Source organism: Netta rufina, assembly GCF_964035555.1.
Source record: "Netta rufina genome assembly, chromosome: 1".
NCBI classification, from domain to species: Eukaryota; Metazoa; Chordata; class Aves; order Anseriformes; family Anatidae; genus Netta; species Netta rufina.
In genome coordinates this window covers 61728864-61754165 of record NC_140123.1, presented here as the reverse complement: position 1 = coordinate 61754165, position 25302 = coordinate 61728864, and the positions used below count along the sequence as shown (strand labels likewise).

Sequence of the window (25302 nt, the reverse complement as noted above, 5' to 3'; positions counted from 1 at the left end):
ACTAAGTCCCTTCTCTATTAAACAGGAAGATTTTTTTTAGCCCCTTCCTTGAAAATGTGTGGATGAGTTCTGCACTTCTCATCTCAGAAAAAGAAGAGCTAGGATGGATCAAAGAGGCCACTTGTAACAGTCCATACACCAGGACACTTGATCATCCTAAAAATCCTCTTCTAGTCATTGTTTCTCCCTCAATACGGACTTTCCTGGAGCCCAGAGAAAGAGCAAGTAATATGCTGTCTTTAGTATACTTGCTTCATTTCATCTATCATTAGTTTGCTTTGGAGACTTTACTTTGAACACCATACTTCAGTAATTTTCCTCTCTTCCAGGAAAGCAACTGAGAAGACAGAAAGGGACACTTGAGTTACTTGGCATCCTATGTACAACACTGGTATATGTGATCCAGCTGCAACTACTGCAACTCTTTGGATTCTGTGTAAGGTTGTATAAAGTAAGTATAAAGTAAGGTTGTATAAGTAAAGTCTAACATATACAATGGAACATGCAAAAAATATTTTTTTTTCCATTTTTGGTCACTATCCAGTAGTGCCAGACAGTTTGGGTCAGAGCATGATCCTGGCCCAGAATTTAAAAGACTGACCTTTTCTCTTACTTACTGCATGTTACTTTTTTTTTTTTTTTTTTTTTTTTTCTTCTTGCTTGTAAAATGGGAGCACTGGTATTTATTTGCTATTCTAAACAATGAATCAAAACTCTTGTATATCAGTTTATTCTAAGTAATTGTTGAAGATGGTTATTTCTAAACTCCTATGGGTTTATTTTAGAACTGTGTACATAAACAAACCACTTATCTGTGTTTGTGGCTCTTCATATGTCAGTATCCAGTACAGTTTCTTATAGGAAGTAGAAAATGAAATTGGTTGTCACAAGTCTATGCAACCGTATAAAATTAGATTCACTCCATAAACACGACGGGAATGTCCTTTACGGAACCCTACTGTCCCCCGGAAGAGTTGGCTGCATGCAAAAGGAGGTAGATGATCTTATATGTGCCTTCTCTTAGCACTTGCTGCCACATGATGAGTTAATATTTGATTAGGCAGTACAGTATCTATGACACCTGTTCACCAGGGAGACTAGGCCAACAACTGATGTAATCTGCCTTATTATACACTTAATGATAGAGGAGAAGTGCTGCTTTTTCAGCTTCCCACGTCTGCTTTTCATTTCCTCTCCTACACATTCCTAAGGGGTCATGTTCTGTGCCTTGCAAAAGCAAACAAACAACTACAAAATCTCTCTCCCTCGCTCTGTGATCCCCTGTAATTTGCCTGGAAGAAAAGAACTTAAAGAAATTCCACTCTACTGTGTGTTTCTGAAAAGAAATCTACTTGCTAGTAGTTATTATTTTACATGTGTTGGCTAAATTGATTACAATAGATCAGGACAAAAAAATATGTGTTGGTACTAAAGCTACTTAGAAGAGCTCAGATTTTTCATATCAGTGAATCAAGCACTTGGCCACAGCATCCAGATCCTCTTCACAAATGCAGTTTTCAGATTCTCGGGCTCTGACTAATAGGACCTACTCCAGTTTTTTTAGGCCACTTTTCTGAAAAGGAGAGTGGCTGTAACTGGAATCCTACAGATGCTTTGAAGCACCTCATCTGAGCAGAATCTCAATTATTCTCTCTGCAGTTACTCGGATCTGTGACCCTAGGGTCACGGTGTCTTCCTGTAGGAAATGCAGTGCTTCTGGTTTGCACCACCAGCAATCACAGTAACTCTTGGAATCAGCATACGATTTTTATTTCAAATGTATAAGCTTGCGGTTACAGAGAGACTACTCAGCCAATTTGATTCCTGTATTTATTTTTTTTTTTTCAATTTGAGCTTCATAAGTTCTGTATCTGTCCTGTTAAGAAATCCCCATTTTTAGCTCATAACTGTAGGCAATATCTGAAATGCTATAATCGCCTTTCTTATTCTGTTGTTATAATGTGAATATATCCGCTAGAGAATTTTCTCAAATTTTTGTTTCGGGTTTCCTTCCCTCCCATTTGAGAGAGTTCACCACCTTTCCCTGGAGTGAGATTTGTCTTTGAAGAGAGGAAGAGGGCTGCAGTTTCTTTTTAATGGAATGCCAGCACTTTTTTTTTTTTTTTCTATGTGTTTTGTATTAGCAAAGGCAGGGCTGAGAATAAGATAGGGAGTATCTTTCACTGCCTTGGGCTAACTCCTTTTCTTGGTTCAGGGACAATGCTAAAAAGCCTGGATGGTATTACAAACAGCTTTTGATCAGAGACAATTGATAGTTCCCAATTGCTGATCAAAGGTGGCCAAAAAATCTGTGAAAAAGCTGTAGCATCTCTGGCAAAGAGAGGAACCAGTGCTATCATCCCTACATGTCTCTGTTGGGCTATCAAGTGCCAGCAATCACTTCTGTCAGGTATGTACATTCTTACCTGCCAGTGTCCTTGGTCCCAAAGTTGTGCAGATGCTGCTGTGGCACATTTTCCATGCTATGGTAATAGGAGGTAAATCTCCATGTAAATATAAAACAATACTTAGACTTGCCTGGGAATCAGCGCCTGAGCATTGTGTATAGTTGGGAATTTCCCAGAAACATTTTTAAAAGTGGTACACAAAAAATTCTTGACATATGATTGCGTTTCAAGTTTCTGTGATTTGGTTGCCACTTTGATCACATCTCACAGACAGGTTCAGTTCCAAAATTAGGCTGGAAGAAAATGTTGCTATAATTATTTACAGGAAATAGGAAGAGGGAAGCACCTTCCAGTGCCAGCCACAATGCCCACAAGGATAACAAAAGCTTTGGCAAAAGATAGCACTGGGCATGTGCTAGCACTCTCCATTTTGAACCTCTTCCAGGAACCAGTGGTGAGAAATAACCACGTTGGTGAAAGCCCAAGAGGTATATTCTAGAGCAAGAATACAGTGAATTATACCAGTATGAAAGCTGTGCTCTAAGAATAATAAAAAGGTTTGATCAACGCTCTTTAAACTATTTTACAAGGGCTTTCTCCCCTGCCCAGGCCCTTTTACATGCTTATTTACTACAGCGTAAATCATACTTCATGGAGCTGAGATGACAAATGAAGCCTGCCACAATTCTGCATGAAATGTAACATTTTCTTAGGCGAGACAGAAGTTGACAGAGCATCAAATGATCATGTTCCATCTATAACTTTCACTCTGTCAAGTCTTCTGTCCTCTGCATGCCAATTATAATAAATATAGCTGATGGCGTATAGCCAGAAGAAAATGAAGGCAGCTTTCTAATGTATGTACAACTAAGGTATTCAGGCATTTGTAAATCTTTTGATTGTTTACCTAAAAGCAATGTTCTGTTCTCTTTGGGTTCAAGACAATAAGAAATTGGAAAGGATTAAATATTTAGAAATCAACATATAAGTAAGAATATTCAATTCAGACATATCCCCTTTATGGTGGGATCTGAAGACAAAAGGTGGTGTCAGTAAGCCTGGGTGAAGCATCTTTACCACACAAAAACAATTTTTTTTGTTTGTTTGCTTGTTTCCAGGAAATTATTTTTGAGGTCTTTCTGACTGTTAGCACATCTTTCACAAAGAGTATGTGCTTCTTGCTCAGCTGTTAGCAATAAAAATGGTTGCATATTATTTTTGATTTATAATCAGACTGTGCATATCTCACCAATATTACACATTTACAAGTAATATTGAGTTCATATTAAATAAACGATAGCATAACTAGTGGGTGGATGGAACAATTTCCTCTTCTGCACACTCTTACCTCAGCCTGAAAACAGAGAGGCTGAATGCTTCCATTTGGTCACTGAATACCTTTTCTTAATAATGATTAATTATATCCCAGTCCATCACTAGTCTCAGCATTAGCCCAAGCCTGAGGTATGCATTTAAGCATCCATGCTGGTCCCGTTTTCTCACTGTGTTATCTAATTCAGGATGTGAAGTTCATAGGAAAGATTATTTCTGTATGAATAGGTAGAAATACAGCGAGTAACACATCGCTGCTGCTATGCAAACACCAAAGACAGAGGTAACTCCACTGCAGCATCAAGAAAAATGACACTAAATTCCACCTGAATGCCCACACGCAGATATTATCTGATGATCATCATTATTAGAGATACCAACATATCAAATTGTCAGGGGTCTTTCTTTGTGCCAGGTGCCATATTTTCTGCTTACTGTGTTTAGTGGGTCTTCTGGGACCCAAGTGCCGGGCCTTGTGTTTTACAGATGCTTGATGTTTTGTCTTGTGTAAATAGTGTAGATTACTCCAGATTTGTAAAACATGAAAGGCAGAAAAGGAACTCTCAGAAAGTCACACAGGTTTATGATTTCAGATGTAAAAAGATATGGCTTCAATACAATCTTGTTTCAGGGATCATAACAAGGGAATACTGCTCTCAGGAGACCTGAAGAAGACAGGAAAAAGAGAAAGAGAAAGAGAAAGAGAAAGAGAAAGAGAAAGAGAAAGAGAAAGAGAAAGAGAAAGAGAAAGAGAAAGAGAAAGAGAAAGAGAAAGAGAAAGAGAAAGAGAAAGAGAAAGAGAAAGAGAAAGAGAAAGAGGAAAAAATGAAAAAGGAAAAGGAAAAGGAAAAAAAAAGAAAAGGAAAAAAAAGGAAAAAAGAAAAAGAAAAAGAAAAAGAAAAAGAAAAAGAAAAAGAAAAAGAAAAAGAAAAAGAAAAAGAAAAAGAAAAAGAAAAAGAAAAAGAAAAAGAAAAAGAAAAAGGAAAAGAAAAAGAAAAAGAGAAAGAAAAAGAAAAAGAGGAAAACGTGTTTTATCAAGCAAGTTACCCCTATGAAAGAAAAAGATATATAATTATGAACTGAATGTGCATCTGCCAGAAAAGATACACAGGCTAAGAGATAATCAAATATATATTTTGAAACAAATTATTTCACTTTACTCTATTTTTATTTTGCCTGGTTTTAGAATCTGCCTTTTTTATTTTATTTTTTTTTTTACTGAACACTGCTTTACCTATATTTGAAAAAGAAAATTGCTGGTGAATAGAACATGTAGGAATAAAGACAGAGACTCAGGAAAGCAGAGAACTGCCACCCTGCTTTACATTTTGGTGAACTGGAGAACACATTATTTGTTGAAGTTGTTAGTACCACTCTTAGCATAAAGAGAGCAAGGGCACCACCTGCTGTTTTAGAAATGTATTTATTTGGGTCATTAAAGTTACTTTTCAAGTACTGCATTCAAAAACAGTCAGGCCTACTAAACAAGCTGTACTTCTTTAAGAAAGCTTTTTCCTGAAATTTAAGATTATGCAAGACAATTTTAACAAATTATGTGTTTGCAGTTGCCTGTTCACACAATGAACTGTACTGTAGCAACAAAGCTGGCCAAGAATGACTGAATATGGGATACTTACAGACTTTTGAAAGTAAGAAAGAATTTCACAATTGTTCTGCAATTGTATGTGGGCTCTTCCTCATGCTGGGCATCAAAATCCAGCATTCACAATATTTTCAGGAGATCTGATTTATATTCAATAACCACTGAAAAGTTTACTCATTGATTTAAGTAGAAACAGCATATCTAGCATTACAGAGGTTGAGGTCATTTTAAGAGCTGGAGGTTATGGAATAAATAATTCCTACTAGGTAAGTATGACATAAAACTATAGTTCAAATGTTTTTTGATTTATTTTTTTTTCTTTTCCAAAGGACCTTGTTTCCAAAATGCTCCCATTTAAGGAAATACAGGTTAGTACACACCCAGCTGCAATGAGTAGTCCCTTTACCAGCAAAGGCAATTATTTTCTTATGCACAAATTTGATTCCAACATGCATGTAGGACTTGAAAAATCAACCATCTATCAGTTCTGAGGTGATTTGAACCAATCAAATTAAATCCCTAGCTGAGATAACCCCTTGGAGATAAACTGTGAAGTGCAATTAAGATGTCTGACCAGTAGCTTGGATCCTCTAAGATGGAGAAGGCTGAATGTCTGCCTCCTAGACAACAAGAATCACCCTCTGTTTGGAATCACCCTCTATTCTCCTCTTCCTCTGAAAAACATATAGCACTTTGGAAATCCCTGCACCAAGCTGATTGGACAGAAACACATTATTGTACTTCATAGGCTGGTAAAGGACTTTTGTGAGGACTGGTCATTTATAAATGAAAGGATCATCTGTCAGAACTCTTCCATGTGAGAAAGACTCAGAACTGAAGGAAATGGCCAATTTCTGTTCAGGGGTACTCAGTCATTTGGCCAGCCAACGTTCTCAAGGATTTTAAGTGAAAGTGAGATCAGAACAGCAGCAGCAGCAGCCTACCCATGAATTTGGGAAAACAATATGCAACATTAACAAAGTATGTGCTTTTGCCAAGGAAAAAGATATCACGGCCCATTTCCTCTTCAGACAACCTGAGCAAAGATTCACCTTCATTGCTTACAAGCAAAATTATATCAGATATTTTGATTTTCACCCTGTACAATTTAGTTCCACTTTGTCTAGAAAAATTCAAAGGAAGAGTGAAAAAAATCTGTATCTTGACTGCTTCCCATAAGCTAAAATGAAGTTTGAGTATTTCTGTAACACGTTAACATCAAACACATTTCAGTAACAGATGCACAATCCATGCTTTGTCTATCAGTACCAGTTCTTACACAGTAACAATTGAGGTGTCAGTACAGTGTCCTGCTTTCCCCTTTTGAAGATGCTTTGTACATCTGCAAGATGTGCAAAACAAAAATAATCTGTGATTGCATTAAGCTTGTGCATTTATTGGTGGCTTATTCAAAATTAATTCATTGCTGTAAATGAATGCTAATAACAAATTAGTAAAAACTTTTTTCTTTTCTTCTGCTTTTTTGTTTTTTACACAAATAGTTTTATTACAAACTTGAACTCTTAAGATATAATACACATTTAAGAAATTACACAAAGGCCTTGACATTTGCAAAAATCTTTTGGTATTTTCATGGTTATAGACTATAAAACACCTTTGGATGCTGATGTGCTCAAACATTGTTATTGCTGCATAGAAATCCTTTAGAAATATTTTTGAGGCTACTTTGAAGATTTTTTTGGCACAATATTAACAAAATTAAGGCCTTATCCTTTTCAATATCAAGTCATTCAGTGTGTGAGTAGTGTTTAAAACCCTGAAAAACATTAAATACAGAATAAAGACTATAAGCTCAAAGCAGGATTTACTATAATAAACACAAATAGCTATTAACCTGGGTTCAGTATCTGCAACTTTGGCATTGAAATGACCTATGTAAAATGAACATTTCACATCATATTTTGGCATTTAACATCTAATTTATGACACTGAAAAGAAGAAAACTTTTGTAAGCTTCTTTTCAAAATGGTAAACTCAAAGCCTAATGGTTGATATCTATATAAATTACTATAATATTTATATATATATTTTTTCTTGATCATTGCTGGATCATTCTTTATTCCACAGGAAAGTTTGTTCTACTGCATAAAGAAGCTGCATAGTACCAACATAGCAGAAACACTTACTTGCCTATATGTGAACCCAATTTGGCAATCTCTTCCAGATGTAGTCCCATTAAAACCAATAGCACTAAGGACTACAACAGAAGCAAAGGTTTGCAGGATGGCAATCTATGCTTTGAAAAGATGGTTAACCACAGTCTGTAATCCCAAAACTCTTTTTTTTTTTTTTTTTACATTAGTATTGCTTTGTACAGGAACAATAAGTACATACCCAAGAGTGTGGGATTTTGAGACACCTAAATAATGGTAACAACAAACTTATCTGGGGAAGAAAAATGAGTCTAAATATATAATACAAGAATAAGAAAGGGGAGTCAAACAGTATAAGGCAGAACTGCATACCTCCTAGCACCTTTGCATTTTTCTGGATGAATGCTGACTTTTTATTCTATCAGTGCATTGCATTTATATAAAAAATATATATTTTTTGATCAAAAGTGCCATTTGGCATGTCAACATTTGAAGCTTATCTTTGTTGTCTCTTTTCTTCTTCAGCAAGGACAGGGCCAGTAAAGCAGTGTGTGTTAGTTATGCAAGTTCCTAAAAGGCACTTTACTGTTTTCATATTGGACAACAATGAGGTACATATGATATATGTCTAGGCTTCATTGCTGTTAAACAAATAGCACCATATTGTGTGAAATTAGTTGAAATTCAAAAGTCATTATGTTTTTCTCATACAGACTTGACAACGGCTAACGTTTGAGCGCAGATCCCCTGCTTTCAAAGTTGACGGAGTCGGTTTCCTATTACAAATAAAGAAAAGGGAAGACCCATTAAAAACTGTTAATACAAACAGTCAGTTTTCAGGTTTACAATTTACAAGGCAAACTTTGCATGCCACCAAGTGCCTCTTCAAGCTGTGCTGAATTAAGAAGGTATCCCTAATTTCTTTGATTTCTTTGTTCACTCACAAGCCTAAACCACAAACTATCACAGGATTACCGACAAACATCGTCCACTTTCAGTTAATTTAGAATTCTGTCGCTAGGCTGAAGGTTTTCTTAAGCAGAAGGAACTACCTGCTTAGACAGAAGCTTGAAAACATGCTGAAATTTAGGCATTAAAATAAATAAATAAATAAATAAATAAATAAAGTAAAGAAAAGAAAAGTTGGGCAAGGAAATGGGAGACATTTGACTATTTATGAGTTTCTGGTAATCCTTGTGACTGCAGAATAATGAAGACCAAGCAAAGGAAATGGTGTGTGTGAAGTGGTGTGATACAGAAAGACTAAACAAAATCTTCAGTGGTTAACATGTCATAAGGAGTTACTCCTAACAACCAGAAATAAAGCATTTTCAGACAAAAGTGTGCTTCCATTTGACTTTTTTCTTGAGAAAGGATTGTGAGTGTATGGGACACTGAAGAGTACTTGTGGATTACAATAGCAGAACAGTTATCTTAATCTGGGGTTATTTTAGCAATTTGAGATAAAGTTTGTTGCCAGAAAAGGATATGAAGTTGAGACGTCTCTGAATAGAACTCAATGAATACAAACAATTGTAGTGCTGACTCTTCTAAATTTTCCTCTGACCTGCTTTCCTCATTCCTAGGGAGCTAGTGCTCACTCCAGTGTTGGCACATGGGCTCTTTCAGTAGAAACTTTTCTTGATGATTAAATTATCACAGCCCCAGTGTTTGTCAGTCATGGTGCTCAACTTTTCCACCTACTTACTTGACAACTATTTTATAGACAAACAGTCAAAACTGGCTAATCAGCCTGCTTCGTTTTGGCTGAGACAGGCTGATGAGCATTCACATGTAGAAGACATGGACAGATAAAGGGTATGCAAAATGGCAGCCTGGACTTCTGTAGAAGAAGATGTTTGCCTGTGCTCCAGAGGAGTGCCTGCTAATCGGGTAAACTTTGCAGACCTGGGAACTCGTCTATACACTAATAGCTAATAAAATTTGGATGGAACAAATGAGACCACATTGAAAAATACAGTTATGTGCAGGAGTCTAGAACGAAGCCTACTAGCACTTAATTCCTGAAATTAGAACCTCAGCAGGACTGAAGAAATACCTAGGGTCTCTGCCTTTGCATTTTATTCAGGCATACTTCTTCCATCATTGTGGAGAGGTAAACAATTTCTCAGCTCGCTTAGTTTCTTCCCTCTCCATGGTCAACGTCTGCATTAATTTCCTGTGTTTCTATTACAGGTTAACATTCACTAGAGAGAATGGTATAGTCTGAGTTGATTTCAATCAAAATTTCAGCCTATGCCAGTTACAATTCAACGAATACAATCAAAATAGTGGAAATGCAAACATTTTAGATAATTCTGAAGAATAAAATGCCAAGTGCAAATGGCAAATTGTAAACACCAATGTCTGTAAATACACTCGTTCACAAATGTGAATACACTCATTCATTCCCCCCCAAAACTACCACCATTTTTCCTTTTTGCTATGAAATCACTAACTGTACATAATAAGCATGCTGAGGTACAGCCAGTACTTCAACCATGTATTACACTCAAACAATACTTCTGTTATTCAATGACAAGGTTTGACTGAGTCTCAAATACTGATAAATCAATCATGAACTTACTTGAACATCTCATTCCTCTCTATAGTGGCAAGCCAGAAGCTGTAAGCATTTGCATAATAATTGCAGGTGCCCCGGCCATGGCATTCAATGAAGGGAGCGCTGCGGAACTCCTCTAGGCAGGAACCAGGAGATGCCAGGGCCTGGCCAGAGCCCTCAGCACCAGCACTGGTGTGCTAGGAAAGCGAAAAAAACATCAGTGAGAAAGGAACTTTTCGTCTCTTCTGCTGCAACATTTATTAACTCTTGCACAAATATTTCTTCACATGCCCTCCTTGTCCTCTGTTGTGTCTGTCTGCTGTTTTGACCTTCTGCTCAGGGAAGAGCAAGAGGGCATAGCTGCAGGGCTCTTGAGGTGGCACCAGCCTGATTAGTTTAATGGCAGCACAACACACCACCAACACCAACCTCAGGGCAGCTCTATGCACAGAAATCTTTCAGGACTGACAGTAAGACCCAAGATATCCATGTAGTAGCCAAAGGGCATGGCCGTCTCTCAGGTCCATACCAGACCAGTATGGTTTATATCTGAATAGTTAAACCTAGTTCCTTCCCCACATCACAGTGACCTCTTTCCCACTGCCAAGTGCTCACACCTCTGGACCCACACTGTCTCAGATCATGCCCACACCACACCTGAGAGAGTGGCTGTTATAGGCTGTGAGCATGACAACATGCTAACAACTAACCACTATGGAGAGCTATGGACTGGCTTTTCAGACCATTCCCTGGCCCTGTTTATTTTACTAGTATAGATACAGCTGAGGAAACGGCATGAAAGGCAGAAAATACGAGTTGAAAACTCAAGGCTTATTTATCAAAAAAATGGGAACAAGTATGGCAGCACAACACTGCTGTACTCAGGAAGCTGATGCAGCATAGGAAGAACGGTAGACAATTATGCTTATTTGCTTCTTTATTCAACACTTGGATCCTTTGTTGGAGCTGCAAACAAGACAGCATGCTGTGTGCATTTCCCGAAAAATTAACAAGAAAATGCTATTGCATTATTCTCATTTAGTAATTAGCCCAAATCCTTTTAAAATCAACAGAAAGGGTAGAGGTCTAATGCCTTCCTGAGACCTAAACTGACAGAGTCAGGTATGAACTTTCCCAGAGCAGGAGTGTGCATCAAACACATAGTTTCTCAGCTCAGCGCACTTACCATGACAAAGGAGTAACCAATCCAAAGTGAACTCCAGCCTTCAGGACATGGTGGTATTTGAATTGTTTGACTGTGAACAGCTATTACCATAGCAGGGGCTTCACACACGGCGCATCTAGAAAGACCAAGATGCAAATGAGATACATGCACTCTACTAAGACTGAACTTTTTCTTTTTTTTTTTTTTCAGAAATTACTTTCATTAAGAAAGTTTGAATCAAAAATGTTGTCACCTTAAAAAGCAAGGCAAAAATCCAAGCATTTCATTTAGAAAAATACCTGTTTCTTTTTTGTTTCTCATTTACTTAGGGACTGCTTAAGAATCGAGTATTACTCATACTAGCCTTCCTAAGAGCTCAGAACAAGAGACTTATCTGAATATTTGAATGCATTTGTCTTTTGCTAGTCCCATTTGTACTGTTTCTTAAAGTGCTCTTAAAGTGCTCAATGTCATGAACATGAGAGGCAAATAGCCTAATATTGCAACGCAGCGGGTATCACTTATAAAGTGGTCTACTGTGATCAGAGACAAATAACAGCAATTCATCATCCTAAACATAGCTCAGAGTGGCTTCCAGAGAGAAAGCCATCTCTGTGGAAAATGTCTTACAAAGACAATCGCTGCTAATCTAATGTAACACAGACTCTTCCCTATGCGTTTTCCTTAAAAGTGGCTTTTATTTACATTTGTGGTCTTTATCTCCTATAAGAGATTTCTAGCGATGTAACTGAATAACATACCTGAAAGCAACTCTTTGAAAGCTACACTGCAGCAGTTCTTTTGCTTCAGATAAATTTGTCGTGTCTCAGAACTGCTAGGTTACTGAATAATCCAAAGACCACTCATGACTTCACAGGAGAATTATAAGAAATGTGAGTTGGGTTGACAATTATGATATTGAGGCTGGTAGTAAGGAATTCAATAGATACAATCATTTTTTTCTTGTACAACTCCTGAACTGGCTACTGCAGTAAGCAATGATGAAAATGATGCAAACCAAATACCTGGAAGTACACAGTCTGAATATTATTATCAAAGCTGTGAAAAAAAATAATAAATCAAGTGCAAAATGGATTAAGCTGGATTCTGGAAAATGCACAAAAGCAAAGGAATTCAGAATGAAAGCCTTCTATTTCTGTCTTGTGAAGACTGCTTTCATACCTACTGCCTTCATCTTTAGTGCAGAAGCAAAACAGTTATTTTAGAAAAACATCAATGAAAGAGTAAGTTAAAAGAATGTAAAAGTTGCCTCTATTCTTGGAGCTCTGCTTTGCTTCAAGAGATTACTGGTATTTCAGTATACATGAAAAGAAGTCTCATGACCCAAGGCAGCAAGTGATACATATATGCCTTTTCAACTTTTGGTCAGGGGAAACTGTTAGTTTAAAGATTTCAGCTAGTAAAATAAATTAAAAGAGTAGTCTTATTGGATTCCTTGATGGTTTTAAAAAATGTGTACAGCAATTACGTCACTTTTTGCCATGGCTAAAAGGAGAAAAACTCATATATCTAAATAAGCATAGATAATGTATATATATACAGATATATATACACCCCACACACACCTTTACATATATACATATACATTTTTATGGTATAAAAACTACTCCATATGCATAATACAGCAAAATACTGCTAGGTACCTCATTGAGGAAAATTTTCCAAAGTGATAGTCAAAGGTGCAAAATGTTGGGTGCTTGACCATGGATGTCATAAAAGGAACATGAATTTCTATTGGTTGGTCATTTGAATCTTTCTGAAAGTCAAACCCTTTCCATTCATATCAAATTAACAACCAAAAATGTAAGACCAACAAAAACTGTAGTCACTTTTGAGAATCTTGGCCTCAATCTGCCCATCTAATTTTCAAGGCATATATATTTATTTGCCACTAAACCATTATTAGAGTACAGAGTACAACTACAGATACACAATGGATTCTACTATGCAAAATAAATATGAAATATTTTGCAGTACGATACGATGAAGCAGGTTTTTTGAACATATCAATATGTCAAGACTACAACCTTCAGATGATGTTAACTGTCCTTTCCCTTAGGTGGTATATACCAGCCTGAGGAAGCACTGCCAACACCCTCCATTCCTATCCACTTTATATGGCAGGAAGAGTAACCAAAATTGCTGATACACATTAGAAGCAATGATGGGAATCTTAGTAACACATAGATCTACTGATTATCATCAAAGTTTTTAGCTGGAGCTTCCTTTGTCAGACTCTTAATGACAGTGGTACAGTTTACCACACTTTTGCTCACCCCTCTGCCTTCAGCACTAGGCCTATTATGCCAGGATGTTTTTTTTGCTAGCAACCTTGAGATGGACCAGAATTTTAACATGTTGGATTGATGCACAACACTTACATCCAATATAAGTGCTATAATTTCTGCTAGCTGAGAATCTGGATTTATTGAAAAATAGATTAATGATTTTGCAACTGTTTCCTATAAGGCAGATAGTAGTGACTGTATTCAAGCAGTCTATCCAAAGCAATGCAAGAAGCCTGCCTGGCACTCTACTGTATGATAAATAATGCTACCATTTGCAAATGAAAGGAAACTGAGCCCTGAAAAGCTTCTAGCTATGGATAGTGAAAAAAAGAATTGTTTTGGACAGGAACTGTGAATAAATTCAGAACTTTTTCTCCTTCAATGTATATCACAAAACATAATTTCAAAGTAAATATTTTTGTTTAAATTAGACTCAAAACTGAATACCTCATTTGTTTGGGATTCCTCCAAGATGGATTTATTTTTGATCAAAGTCTAAACTGAATACATGTACTCTGAAGCATTTCACCAAAACAACTCAAACTTTAAATTTAAAGGGAGGAAATAAAAACATAGAATACAAGTCTTTTGAAAGAAAATATGACTTTCACAGGCTTCCTCATTTTATGATACTGTACCTGCTGATGAATGGCCTGATATTTTCCCCAGTGATAGGAGCCATACTCATTGGCATGGGTTCAGGCGTGGACAACCAGTAGGAATAGTCATTCCTTGATGCAAAGTTACATACATTGTTGATATTGCAGAATAAGAAAGGCATAGTACTAAATTTACGAAGACAGCTTCCTGCCGTGCCTGAAATGTTAAGTCAAAGGTTGCTAGTTAGTCCATTTTTGCTAAAACATTGCCAGTTGCCCAACAAATATTTCAGTAGCAACTCCAAAACATTTTAAAACCACATTTGCTTTGGAGGGCCCAGCTTTCTCAGAGGGAGTGACTTCTCTTAGTTTCAGAGTGAAGGAATAGGGCAAGGGAAGGAATAGCCTAATCTTTCCTGTAGAATCACAGAATAATGTAGATTGGACTAGATCTCTAGAAGTCTCCTGTCCTAACCCCTTGCCAGTTAGATCAGGTTGCTCAGGTCCATAGCCAGAGTTTTGAGTGTCTCCAAATAGAGAGATGCAATGTCCCTGGGCTCCTGCTCCAGTGGTTGAGCACAGCTATGGTGAAAAGTATTTTCTTTATATATATCACTGGAATATCTCATACTTGTGTCTATTGCTTCTTCTAGTATCACTGAGTTCCTCTGAGAAGAGTCTGAGCTCCACCTTTTCTATGCCCCCCTCCATTAGGTAGCTATAGACATCAATAAAAGCTTCTCCTTAAATTTCAGTTACAGCTCAGCAAATTCAGTTCCACCAGACTGTTCATACTCCAGCCCCCACTAACCATCTTAGTAGTCAGCTCTTGTATTCACTCTGGTATATCAGTATCTTCCTTGTTCTGGAAGGCCCAAGTCCTAGGCACAATATATCAGACCTCATCTCACAACTGCCAAATAGAGGGGAAGAATCACTTCCCTTCACTTGCTGGTTGTACTTTGGCCAATAAAGCCTAGCAGTTTTGGCAGCAGGGAGGTGGGTAGTTGTTGCAAGGGCACACTGCTAACTCATATGCAATATGTTGCTCACCAGGACTCCCAGGCCCTTTTGTGTGATGCTGCTTTGTAGCAGTCTCTACTACTGCTACTGGAAATAGCAGTCAGTCCATTGTCTGTTCTGTGGCAGGGAGTTACTTCATCATAGGGATGCTACTTCGCATTTGTCTTTACTAGACTTGAGGTTCTTCTCTCAACCCACCAATTTTCCATGCATCTTATCATCCACTTAGCCACCCATATCTCACTGATTTGTCTATATGCATCCTATGAATGACCATGCCAAAGGCTTTGATAAAACCTTTCTTAAATAAAATGACACCTATCCTCCTATAAACCAACCTATTATTTGTACCAACCCAGAGAGCATAAAGAACCAGCTACCCAAGAATAATTATACAGTTCTGTTCAATACAGTTTTACAAATGAAAGAAACGCTTATAATGAGTTTTAATTGAATTCTAATTTGGTCTCTACTTACCCAGATCTTGGCCATGTGCTCTTTCATTGCCTTGTACATAAAGCAAGGAGTAGCCATGATAAATGAGCCTTGTTCCCGAAGGACATAATGGTTCTTCAATGGTTTGACTATGTCTGGTAACAAGGAAGCCATGAGCAACGGATGCTGCACCTGGTGGGCCCATAGCCCCAGGCAAACCTTCAGGACCAGGTGGACCAGGGAATCCTCTGGGCCCTACAATACAGAGAATCTCCTTTTATCTCTACAGACACTGTCTGCTACCAGAGACTCAGGTAGCAGTGATCATTGATTCATTATTTGCATTGTTACTAAAATGCATTAGAGAGCATCTACAGACAAAAATATTTTGAATTCTAACAGGGCTGAAATTATACAGTAAGTAATGGAATCTCATTAATCGGTGTTTCCCAGTTAGTCATTAACATCAGAAAAAAACAAAAACAAAAACAAAACAAAAACTGACCTGTTCACAATATATCACAATTTTTAAAACTTATCTTTTGTGACCGAAGTTGAAACACTCAGATGTCAGTAAATTTGTGGAAGTAACAATATCTGCAGTGATATTGTGACTTTATTACTTATCCTTTGTCTCTCTTTCTCATCATAGAATGTTATGGTTTGGAAGGGACCCTTTAAGATCATCTAGTTCATTCCTCTCTTGCCCTGGTGAAAAGTCTTTCTCTGTCCTTCTTATGAGCCCCCTTTATATATGTATACTTACATATATAAATATAACGTACTATACTATATTACATATGTATAAATAATACAGCCATATAAATTTGGTAATGGAAGTGGAACTTCAGACAAAAGATTGATTCTGTGTGCAGGATAATGTTCTCCCCTTTGCAATGAACACTGTGGGGAATTTACAGCCTTCATATAGACGGAAACAAAGATATTCCTTTTTTATCAATTGCAGGACAGGGATAGATCTGCAGACACAGAGAAAGGCTTATATTAATATCACAAGGTCCTCAAGCTTGCCCAGTAGTACCTACAGGTGACCTTGATTTGTAGATTTACCAATGTCTCAAATGCTAATTTCTGTTGTATGATTGAGGGAGAAACATCTACAAAATTGTTCATTACTTATACTTGAAGCAAGCATTACTTCATTACTTCTAATGAAATGCAAACAGCAGACATTTCCTAGGTATCAAAACGCGTTTTATATGAAAGAATATACACAGACAGGTTTCCTTCTCTCTCAGTTATACCTCTCATTTTCAGTCCAGGAAAAGGAAAAGGAAAAGGACAAGGACAAGGACAAGGACAAGGACAAGGGAAGGGAAGGGAAGGAAACCGAGATTACATATTTTCACACCTAATCTATATTATTTTTCTAAGAAGTCTTCAAAAAACTCATGGACTTACCTGGGGGACCATAAGGACCAACTTCTCCTTTTTGCCCAGGTTTGCCATCAAACCCTGGACTACCGGGCGGTCCAGGTACACCTGAAGGTCCTGTTATCCCTGTTTAAAAAAAAAGAAATAGTTATTACTGGATGTTACTCCATGTTAATTCTGACTTTTTGTCTTTTGATACCATGTACAGTGCTGTCACACCTCAGCACAGACTAAGCTCATTCAGATTCAGAGTGCATACTTCAATATCTAGAGGAAATATGTGGGTTACTGAAGGCAAAATAACTGTAGTAGAGAAGGGCAAAAAAAAATAAGTAGTGTGTGTGTTTCTAAAACACTAGCATTTGCCTGGAATATGAAAAGGAAGGACAGCAATCTCTTGCTACTTGTTATATGACTCCTTCAAAAGAAGACCATAAAAAGTAGGGTCACGAACAGCAGGAAAATCAGTATTCTCTTAACTTCTTCTTCCCAAACAGGTTTTCAAACATATATTATGTCTTCCCTTCATCAGTTTCCACATCAGCGGATGCTCTGAGTACTATATAAACTCAGTAACTATGACTTTGCTAAAAATAAGCTGACACGATTGGCACCATACCAACCTTTCTGTGGCAGATGAGTAGCTTTAATTAGTCACAGCTGTCCTCTTAGTGATCACTCAAAAGGCAGTTTTCTGTTATCTATGGAACTGACTGCTAGAGAACAGCAACAGATCCCATACAAGCAAACCATGCTGTGCTTAATCACTGAGATTATTTCACAGCTATTTCCTAATGGTCTTTGCAGGGTTTTAACTCCACTTTCTAGAACAAACTTACATATTGTATTAATTAGAAATAAAATATTCATTATATTCCACCATAGTTCTCCATCACCTTCTCATAAATATCCAGGAAGAAAGCTGTCCCTTAAAATCTTAATAGCTGAAGAATGCATGTGAGCTCTCACTCTCCATGCCCTGTCATTCTGAAGGACACATACCCTTGTGTCAGCATTTCTTTCACATAAGCTTTTGCTCCATTCCCTTATTCTCTGTGTCAAATTTTTGCAATTCACCTTTTCTTTTAAATATTGCAATGTTTGGGCTAAGAGAGGAAGTCAAGAACTGCAGAACAAGGTTCCGCAGGGAGCACTTTCCACTCCAAGATCAAGGTGTTTTTCCTTAGGTTTGCTTTCTCTCAGAGATACACAGTAATTAAGTTTGGATTAAACACTAAAGACAGAAGACACTCAACCAAATACATTCTGGGGAATGATGCAGGTCATCCTGCTTACCACTGATCTTAGATACCTATGTGATGAGTACAGAGAGGAAGCTTATAAAAATCACAAGGAAGGCATCTGTTTCTGGTACTCCTTTGGATAAGCTTCAAAGAGAAGTACGCTCTTCCTCCTTGTCCAACATAATTTGAGCGGAGTATACAAAGCTGGGTATCATTATACCAAAAATATTCTAGTGTCTAGCCTGACACTGGCATATTTTTGCATTACTACTGGCAAATTACAAATTTTCTCACCTTGCTGTCCTTTGGGACCTGGAAGTCCTGGGAACCCTTTGAGACCAACTGGTCCTACAGGGCCAGGTAAACCAGGCTCTCCTTTGATAAGCTGAAAAGGACCTGGTGGGCCCGGTGGGCCTTGTAAACCTAGAAAATTAACAAAGCAAAACAAAACATATGTAAAGTGGCATAATTAAAAATAAATAAATAAATAAATAAATAAATAAAACAGGAAAACAACGTTGCCTTCTACTACCATTTAAAGACTCTAATAATAATAATAAAAAAATCCTCAATATTGATTTTCAAGAAAAAAAAAACAATACTCCACCCAAAGCTACCCAATACTAAAACCTAATCTGAATATTTGGATGCTGATACCACGATATCTGTTTTCAGATTCTACCTTTTTGTGCCTAATAAAACCGTGGGAGGCGATGTACATTGATTAGTCACAAATAACCATTTTAACAACAACAAAATCTGGAAACAAAAAAAAAGTATGTCTTTGCATTATACCTTTAGATCCAGGAAGACCTTGGTCACCTCGCTCACCCTTAAGGCCTGGGAAGCCTGGAGATCCTTTTGGACCTGAAGTCAAAGGAAATGTTTACATGAGTATTGAATAATTTCTCTACTTGGAAGGACATATTCAGAATTATCGTGGGTGAACTCATGATCATATAAGGGCCATGATTTTATTCAAACAAGTACTTTTAAACTGTTTTCAAGAACAAACATAAAAACAAATGCACTAAGTCACCAAAGAACTGGTGACTGAAAACAAATTTTTCTTAATTAATAGCCTTTTTAAATTAGATTTTTTTTTTATTAGCAATTGCATTTTTTTATACACAGAGTGTTTTCATGTATGTGATGGTGACAATAACAACAATTCAGTCAACAATGGAGATATATTGAACCCATGTTTCCTCAAATAACAAATAACACTTGCCCCTCCCACTCTCAAGAAAATCCTGATGGTTCTTGACTGGTAATGTCCAAAAAATTGATTTTACACCCATCTTCTAAAGCAAGTATGCACTTAAAATTGCCAAAGCAAGACAACAAGGAAACAGCAAAAAAAAAACTTGAATAAAAATCCCAATATTCTTCTTGTGTATTTTTTGACACAGCTTTCAATGTTCTGCTTGCATTACTTTGTAACACAGAGTCCACTTTTTTTTTTTTTTTGAGAGAGAGAGAGAGGAAGGATATGAAAAAACAATTTTTGCATGCTTTTTAGGGCAAAGTTTCTTCTCACCTGGAACTCCTGGAACTCCTGGAGGCCCTAGATCACCCTTTTGACCGATATCTCCTGGTAAACCTGGACTACCCTGTACAAAAGAGAACGTGAAGCAAAGTTATCCTACACTATTACAATATAACTCTCAAATAGGCAATTTATTTTTGAAAATATATGAAAAACTAGTAAGAGGGAAGAATTAAGTTTAATTCTCTACAATTATTAGAGGAGAAGCTGCTCCTGCATGAACAAGTTTGTCACATTACTAAAGTATTTTTTGCCTTACAAAATACTAGATCAGAATAAGGTGTCTCACAAGTAATATAGGTAATATAAAGGTCTTCAACCATAGACCATACTGTTATGAAAAGCTTCACTAAGCACTGATTATTACAATTTAAAAAAATAAATTCAGTGCATCCCCAGAGGATGGTTATCCCCAGAGGATAATCACACAGGGTAATTCTAAACCACAGCAAACTTAAAAACTTCTACATTGACACATGGAATGAAATTAAATGTACTCAAGAATTCATAATCCTTTGAAGACTTTCATCTTTCAATAGGGCTAAAATACGCAAGGACTTAAACTCTTCAAACATAATGTGAAATACTCCTCTGACCTTCACTATTAAAAACTGCTCCACTGAAATTAATGACAAATTCATCATAGCTTCACTTCAAGGAAAATCAAACCTATATTTCTAAAGACACTATAAACAGTCACTTAACTGACGGCCAACATCCTTTTTTTCTTTTGTCTATTACATCGTGTGCAAAAAGCTTTTAAGAATACCTTAGAGTTTTCCCCAACAAATTGCTAACCCTAGTATGAAGCAACATGGCAATGAGAGTCTGCTATATAACATAGTGTAAAACATGTGGCGGTGAGAAACAAAGACCCTTTGCTACATAACCTGTTGGAGATGTGAATTAAGTACTCAGTGAAAAATAACACTAATGTTGGGAAATAATCTCGTGTTACAATAGCAATAGAATGAACACACACAAAGGTGATTTTTCAACTGACTTGGATTAGATGTTTATATTAAGGTGAGAAGAATGACTCCCTACAAATGCCTAATTCTTTTCACTGCCTATAAAGGGAGAAGAGATGGCTAGCTCAAAAATGGATGTCAGCAGTAAGATTTCCAAAGCTAAACAAAAGAAATCCTATCCTTGGAGTGTTATTTCTTGAAGGAGTAAAACATTTTGTTCTGACCAAAGACAAGAAACAAAATCTTCTGGCATTTCTCATTCTTAAAAAACAGGTAGTCTTGGAGTAGAATATTAACCTGTGAAAAGCTTTAGAACTTGCCTCAAATTGTTGAATTACGAAAAGTACATGGGAATCACAGAATCACAGAACTGTAGGGGTTGGAAGGGACCTCGAAAGATCATCTGGTCCAACCCCCCTGCCAAAGCAGGTTCCTCAGAGCAGGCTGCCCAGGTAGGTGTCCAGACAGGCCTTGAATATCTCCAGAGAAGGCGACTCCATAAACTCCCTAGGCAGCCTGTTCCAGTGCTCTGTCACCCTAACCGTGAAGTTCTTTCGCATGTCAGTGCAGAACTTCCTGTGTTCTAACTTGCAGCCATTGCCCCTTGTCCTATCCCCACAAACCACTGAGAAGAGGTTGGCTACATCCTTCTGTCCCCCACCCCTCAGATATTTATATACACTGAGGAGATCCCCTCTCAGTCTTCTCTTCTCCAGGCTGAACAGACCCAGGTCTCTCAGCCTTTCCTCATAGGGAAGATGCTCCAGGCCCCGTATCATTTTTGTGGTCCTCCGCTGTACTCTTTCCAGGAGATCCCTGTCTTTCTTGTACCGGGGAGCCCAGAATTGGACACAGTACTCCAGGTGAGGCCTGACCAGGGCAGAGTAGAGGGGGAGGATCACCTCCCTTGACCTGCTGGCCACGCTCCTTTTAATGCACGCCAGGATCCCATTAGCCCGCTTGGCCACAAGGGCACAGTGCTGGCTCATGGTCAACCTGTCATCCACCAGGACCCCCAGGTCCTTCTCCTCAGAGCTCCTCTCCAGCAGGTCGTCCCCCAGCCTGTACTGATACATTGGGTTGTTCCTTCCCAGGTGCAGGACTCTACACTGACTCTTATTAAATCTCATTTGGTTTATTCCTGCCCATCTCTCCAGACAGTCCAGGTCTTGCTGAATGGCAGCACAGCCTTCTGGCATGTCAGCCACTCCTCTCAGCTTTGTGTCATCGGCGTACTTGCTGAGGGCAGACACTATTCCCTCATCAAGGTCGTCGATGAAGATGTTATCTTGAAATAGAAATGAATAGAAATGAAATAGAAATTAATAGAAAAAGAATGTTATCTTGAAATTTACTATCTTCAGAACTACTATGATACAATGCTCTCTAAGACAGAAGGTGTCCCTTCTGACTCCTGGATGCAGAAAAGGTTGCAATAGATCTTTGCATTATCAAGAATCTGATCTTTTAAGTCCACTATCAGTATCTTGTTTTTTCACCAGGACCTTTTTCTTGAGTCTTCCTTCCTTATATACATTATGAATTGCTGAGTCATACTTACCTACTTTCTTATCCCTTCTTCCATAATTTTATTATTATTTTCTTAGTAGGACAGTGGAAATGACAAGTTAAAATACAGAATATATTTTCTACTGTGGAAAAAGAAGGCAGACACTCTGAGAGAGAAAGTATAGAGTACCAACTATTCTGTGTGCCTGCCCTGTTTTTCTTAATTCTCCCTAATACACAGAAAAGGGACTGTTTTATATCAGGAAAAATGAAAAATATATGACAACAATGTATTAACAGCACTTCCTGCTTGTATTTCTAAATCAGCAGCTATATCTCATTACTTACAGTACAGAAAGTGCACTTTGTTTGAAAGGTTTCATATCATAACCAAGCAGTTTGGATATTTTCAGAAGGCAAGTTATTTTTAAATAAGCAACCTTTAAAATTAATTACTAATACATTTGCAGGATTTATGGATGTACTGCAGCCATCCTGTACTGTTAATACATTGCAAATTACTTTCTGGGTGTTGAATGTTATCATTCGTTGTCTATAAATGTCTTCTTAATAAGTTCACTAGCTCACTAGTTCACTAGATCATTGGTACGTAGCCTTCAAAGAGAGAGTTAAAATATTTTGAAACTGACTTTACACTATCAGCAGTAAGTCCAAAGGCACCTTGAGCATAAAGTATCATTATTTTGAAGAAGAAATATATCCATTAATTACAAGAACCAGGTTTCAACAAGTCTGGATAGTGTGCTGAAAGTAACTTACTGGCAGACCCTGGAAACCCGGATCACCTTTGACTCCTGGACCTCCAGGAGTCCCAGGCCAGCCTTCGCTCCCCTGCTCTCCTTTGGCCCCTTTCAGACCTGGTGGCCCTGGTGGCCCCATTGGACCTGGTAAACCTATAAACCAGAAGAGGAAGAACGTATTTAGTGGCAAAATTTGTTCTGTACAAAAGCAGTACCTGCAGGAGGATGAGCTGGCTCAAACTACATATGGGCATAATTGAAGTAATTATAACAACATTTCAAGAAAATATGTAGGAATATCTGTTGCAGGGAGGTCTATATGAATACCCACCCACATGACTGGGTATCTATCATTTATTTTGTCTGTAGTTGATGGAAAATAATGTAGAGAGTTTTACATGAGCTGAAAAACATATTGTATGTTCTCAGGTGTGAATGTGCTAGAGACTTACTACAGCTCTACTCTACTTTCCTCATTAACCACTAGCATAGAGTACCTGCCAAGGTAAGGCCACACTGAGCTATTTTTAAAGACATTGACACACCAGGACATAGGAACATGCAGCTATGGTTGCCCCACAACAGTAAATAAAGCTCAGAGGAAAACACATGAAAATAGGAGGGCAAGGTTTTCAATGTCAGAAAGACTTCTGGTCAAAACAAACACCCTGAGGACATCATATCTGTCTGTTGCAGGACATGATGCCAAGCTGCCTATGAAGGACAGCTTTTGCCTGGTCTCTGAGAAGAGGAGAAACAAGGATATGAAATATTGATTATATTATAAATAGACCTGTTTAGCATTGATTAACAGAGATTAATACCAAAGAAGAATAATTACCTGGAAGGCCAGGTTGGCCTTGGGGTCCTCTGTCTCCTTTAGGGCCCTCCATTGCAATTCCTGGTAGTCCAGGAAGACCTTGGTTGCCTTTAGGGCCTGGTGGACCAGCATATCCTGGTTCTCCTTTTAGACCTGGTATCCCCGGACTTCCTGGGGATCCTGGGAAACCCACATCGCCTTTCGCACCTATTTTGAAACAACCCCCAAAACTTGATGAGAGAAAGGATTACCATCAATGAAAGCTTCTGTCTTATTGTCCACTCATAGTAAGCTTTTTTACTTAAGAAATTATAGACCTCACCTTTACATATTCGCATTAAAATGCAAAACTTCAGGAAAAGTGTGTTATCCTTCATATTATTGACATAAAGTGAGGGGTAAAGAGTAGGTTAACTGACAGACCTTTTGTTAACTAAACTGATTATTGGACTATTTTCATTCACTATAAAAATAAATGAACATCTCTGTCAGCCCTTCACAAGGAACAAAGCCCTCAAATCCTTATTCTGTTACAATTATTATTGTCATATGCGAGTCATGGATGTTTTGCTTAGGTAAGTACACAGACTTGCTCTTGGAGAAGAAGAGAATTTGTTTACTAAGATCTAGATTTGAAAACTTAGTATTTATTTTCAAGCTTGTACAAATAGTAAATATTTGCAATTTAGTTGAATTTTCGATCATGATTGAAGAAAAATAATATATTTTATACAAGCTAATCTATACGAGAAATAAAATGTATAAAGAACACTTTCCCAGCTCTTCGCCTAAACAGAATGGGGTCTTTAAATCCTGGACTTGCTTTTTGGAACTACAATACTTCTGGAACACAAATGATGTCAGTTGTATATATATTTACTCTAAGACCAGTTCTCTTTAAATGAGCTGTGCTAACAAAATGGAAGAGATGAGTGGGGTCGGAAAAGTGGTTTCATAGTCTAGCATTTTATTTGCCTTACTGAGCTGTGAGTTTGTGTCTACCGCAGTCTAGTATCTAGGACATACTTATCAGGTAGAATGGAACATGGTGCATACAGACACCTTGGACAAGCATGGACTCAAGCCAATCAAGTCATTCACAGTGTAGTGACAGATCTGTGAAGACCAAAAGTGGTCTTCAAATTGTCATAGCTATGTGCCTGTACTCAAGCTAGTAAGTCCTGAGTCTAGTTATAACAGTTTTCAGTAAGACCACACTTGGTCTCTTATTTTTGGCACCTCTGCACCATGCTCCTGTGCATAGTTTAGACATGCTCCACTGAGCTACAGAGAACACCTATTTTAGCAACAAATATGATTGCATCAGAGCTGTACAACAGACTCGGGTAAAAAAAATAAAATACTGTAGTATCTTGGCAACAAAATTATTGTCTTTAGCTATCTAGTGCATAAAGCTTCACTAGACTTTGATTCTTATAAAATTAGTAGGAAAACATAAATACTTGGAATCAAAAGCACAGCACACAAATAAGGGAGTTATT

General features: G+C 37.6%; 1 protein-coding gene across 1 annotated transcript in view; it reads right to left on the bottom strand.

Moving 5' to 3' along the window:
• Positions 1-5079: 5079 nt before the first annotated feature.
• The window catches only part of COL4A1 (collagen type IV alpha 1 chain), a 127585-nt gene continuing 107362 nt past the window's right edge, over positions 5080-25302 (bottom strand). The window contains exons 42-52 of the mRNA XM_084302814.1: positions 23822-24007; positions 23000-23133; positions 19731-19803; positions 18986-19057; positions 18485-18613; positions 16974-17072; positions 15594-15806; positions 14133-14310; positions 11207-11321; positions 10045-10217; positions 5080-8233 (exon numbers count right to left, since the gene is read on the bottom strand). Of these exons, the coding sequence (XP_084158940.1) occupies positions 8152-8233; positions 10045-10217; positions 11207-11321; positions 14133-14310; positions 15594-15806; positions 16974-17072; positions 18485-18613; positions 18986-19057; positions 19731-19803; positions 23000-23133; positions 23822-24007 (1454 nt within the window). The 3' untranslated portion in view covers positions 5080-8151. The remainder of the gene's footprint in view (positions 8234-10044; positions 10218-11206; positions 11322-14132; positions 14311-15593; positions 15807-16973; positions 17073-18484; positions 18614-18985; positions 19058-19730; positions 19804-22999; positions 23134-23821; positions 24008-25302) is intronic.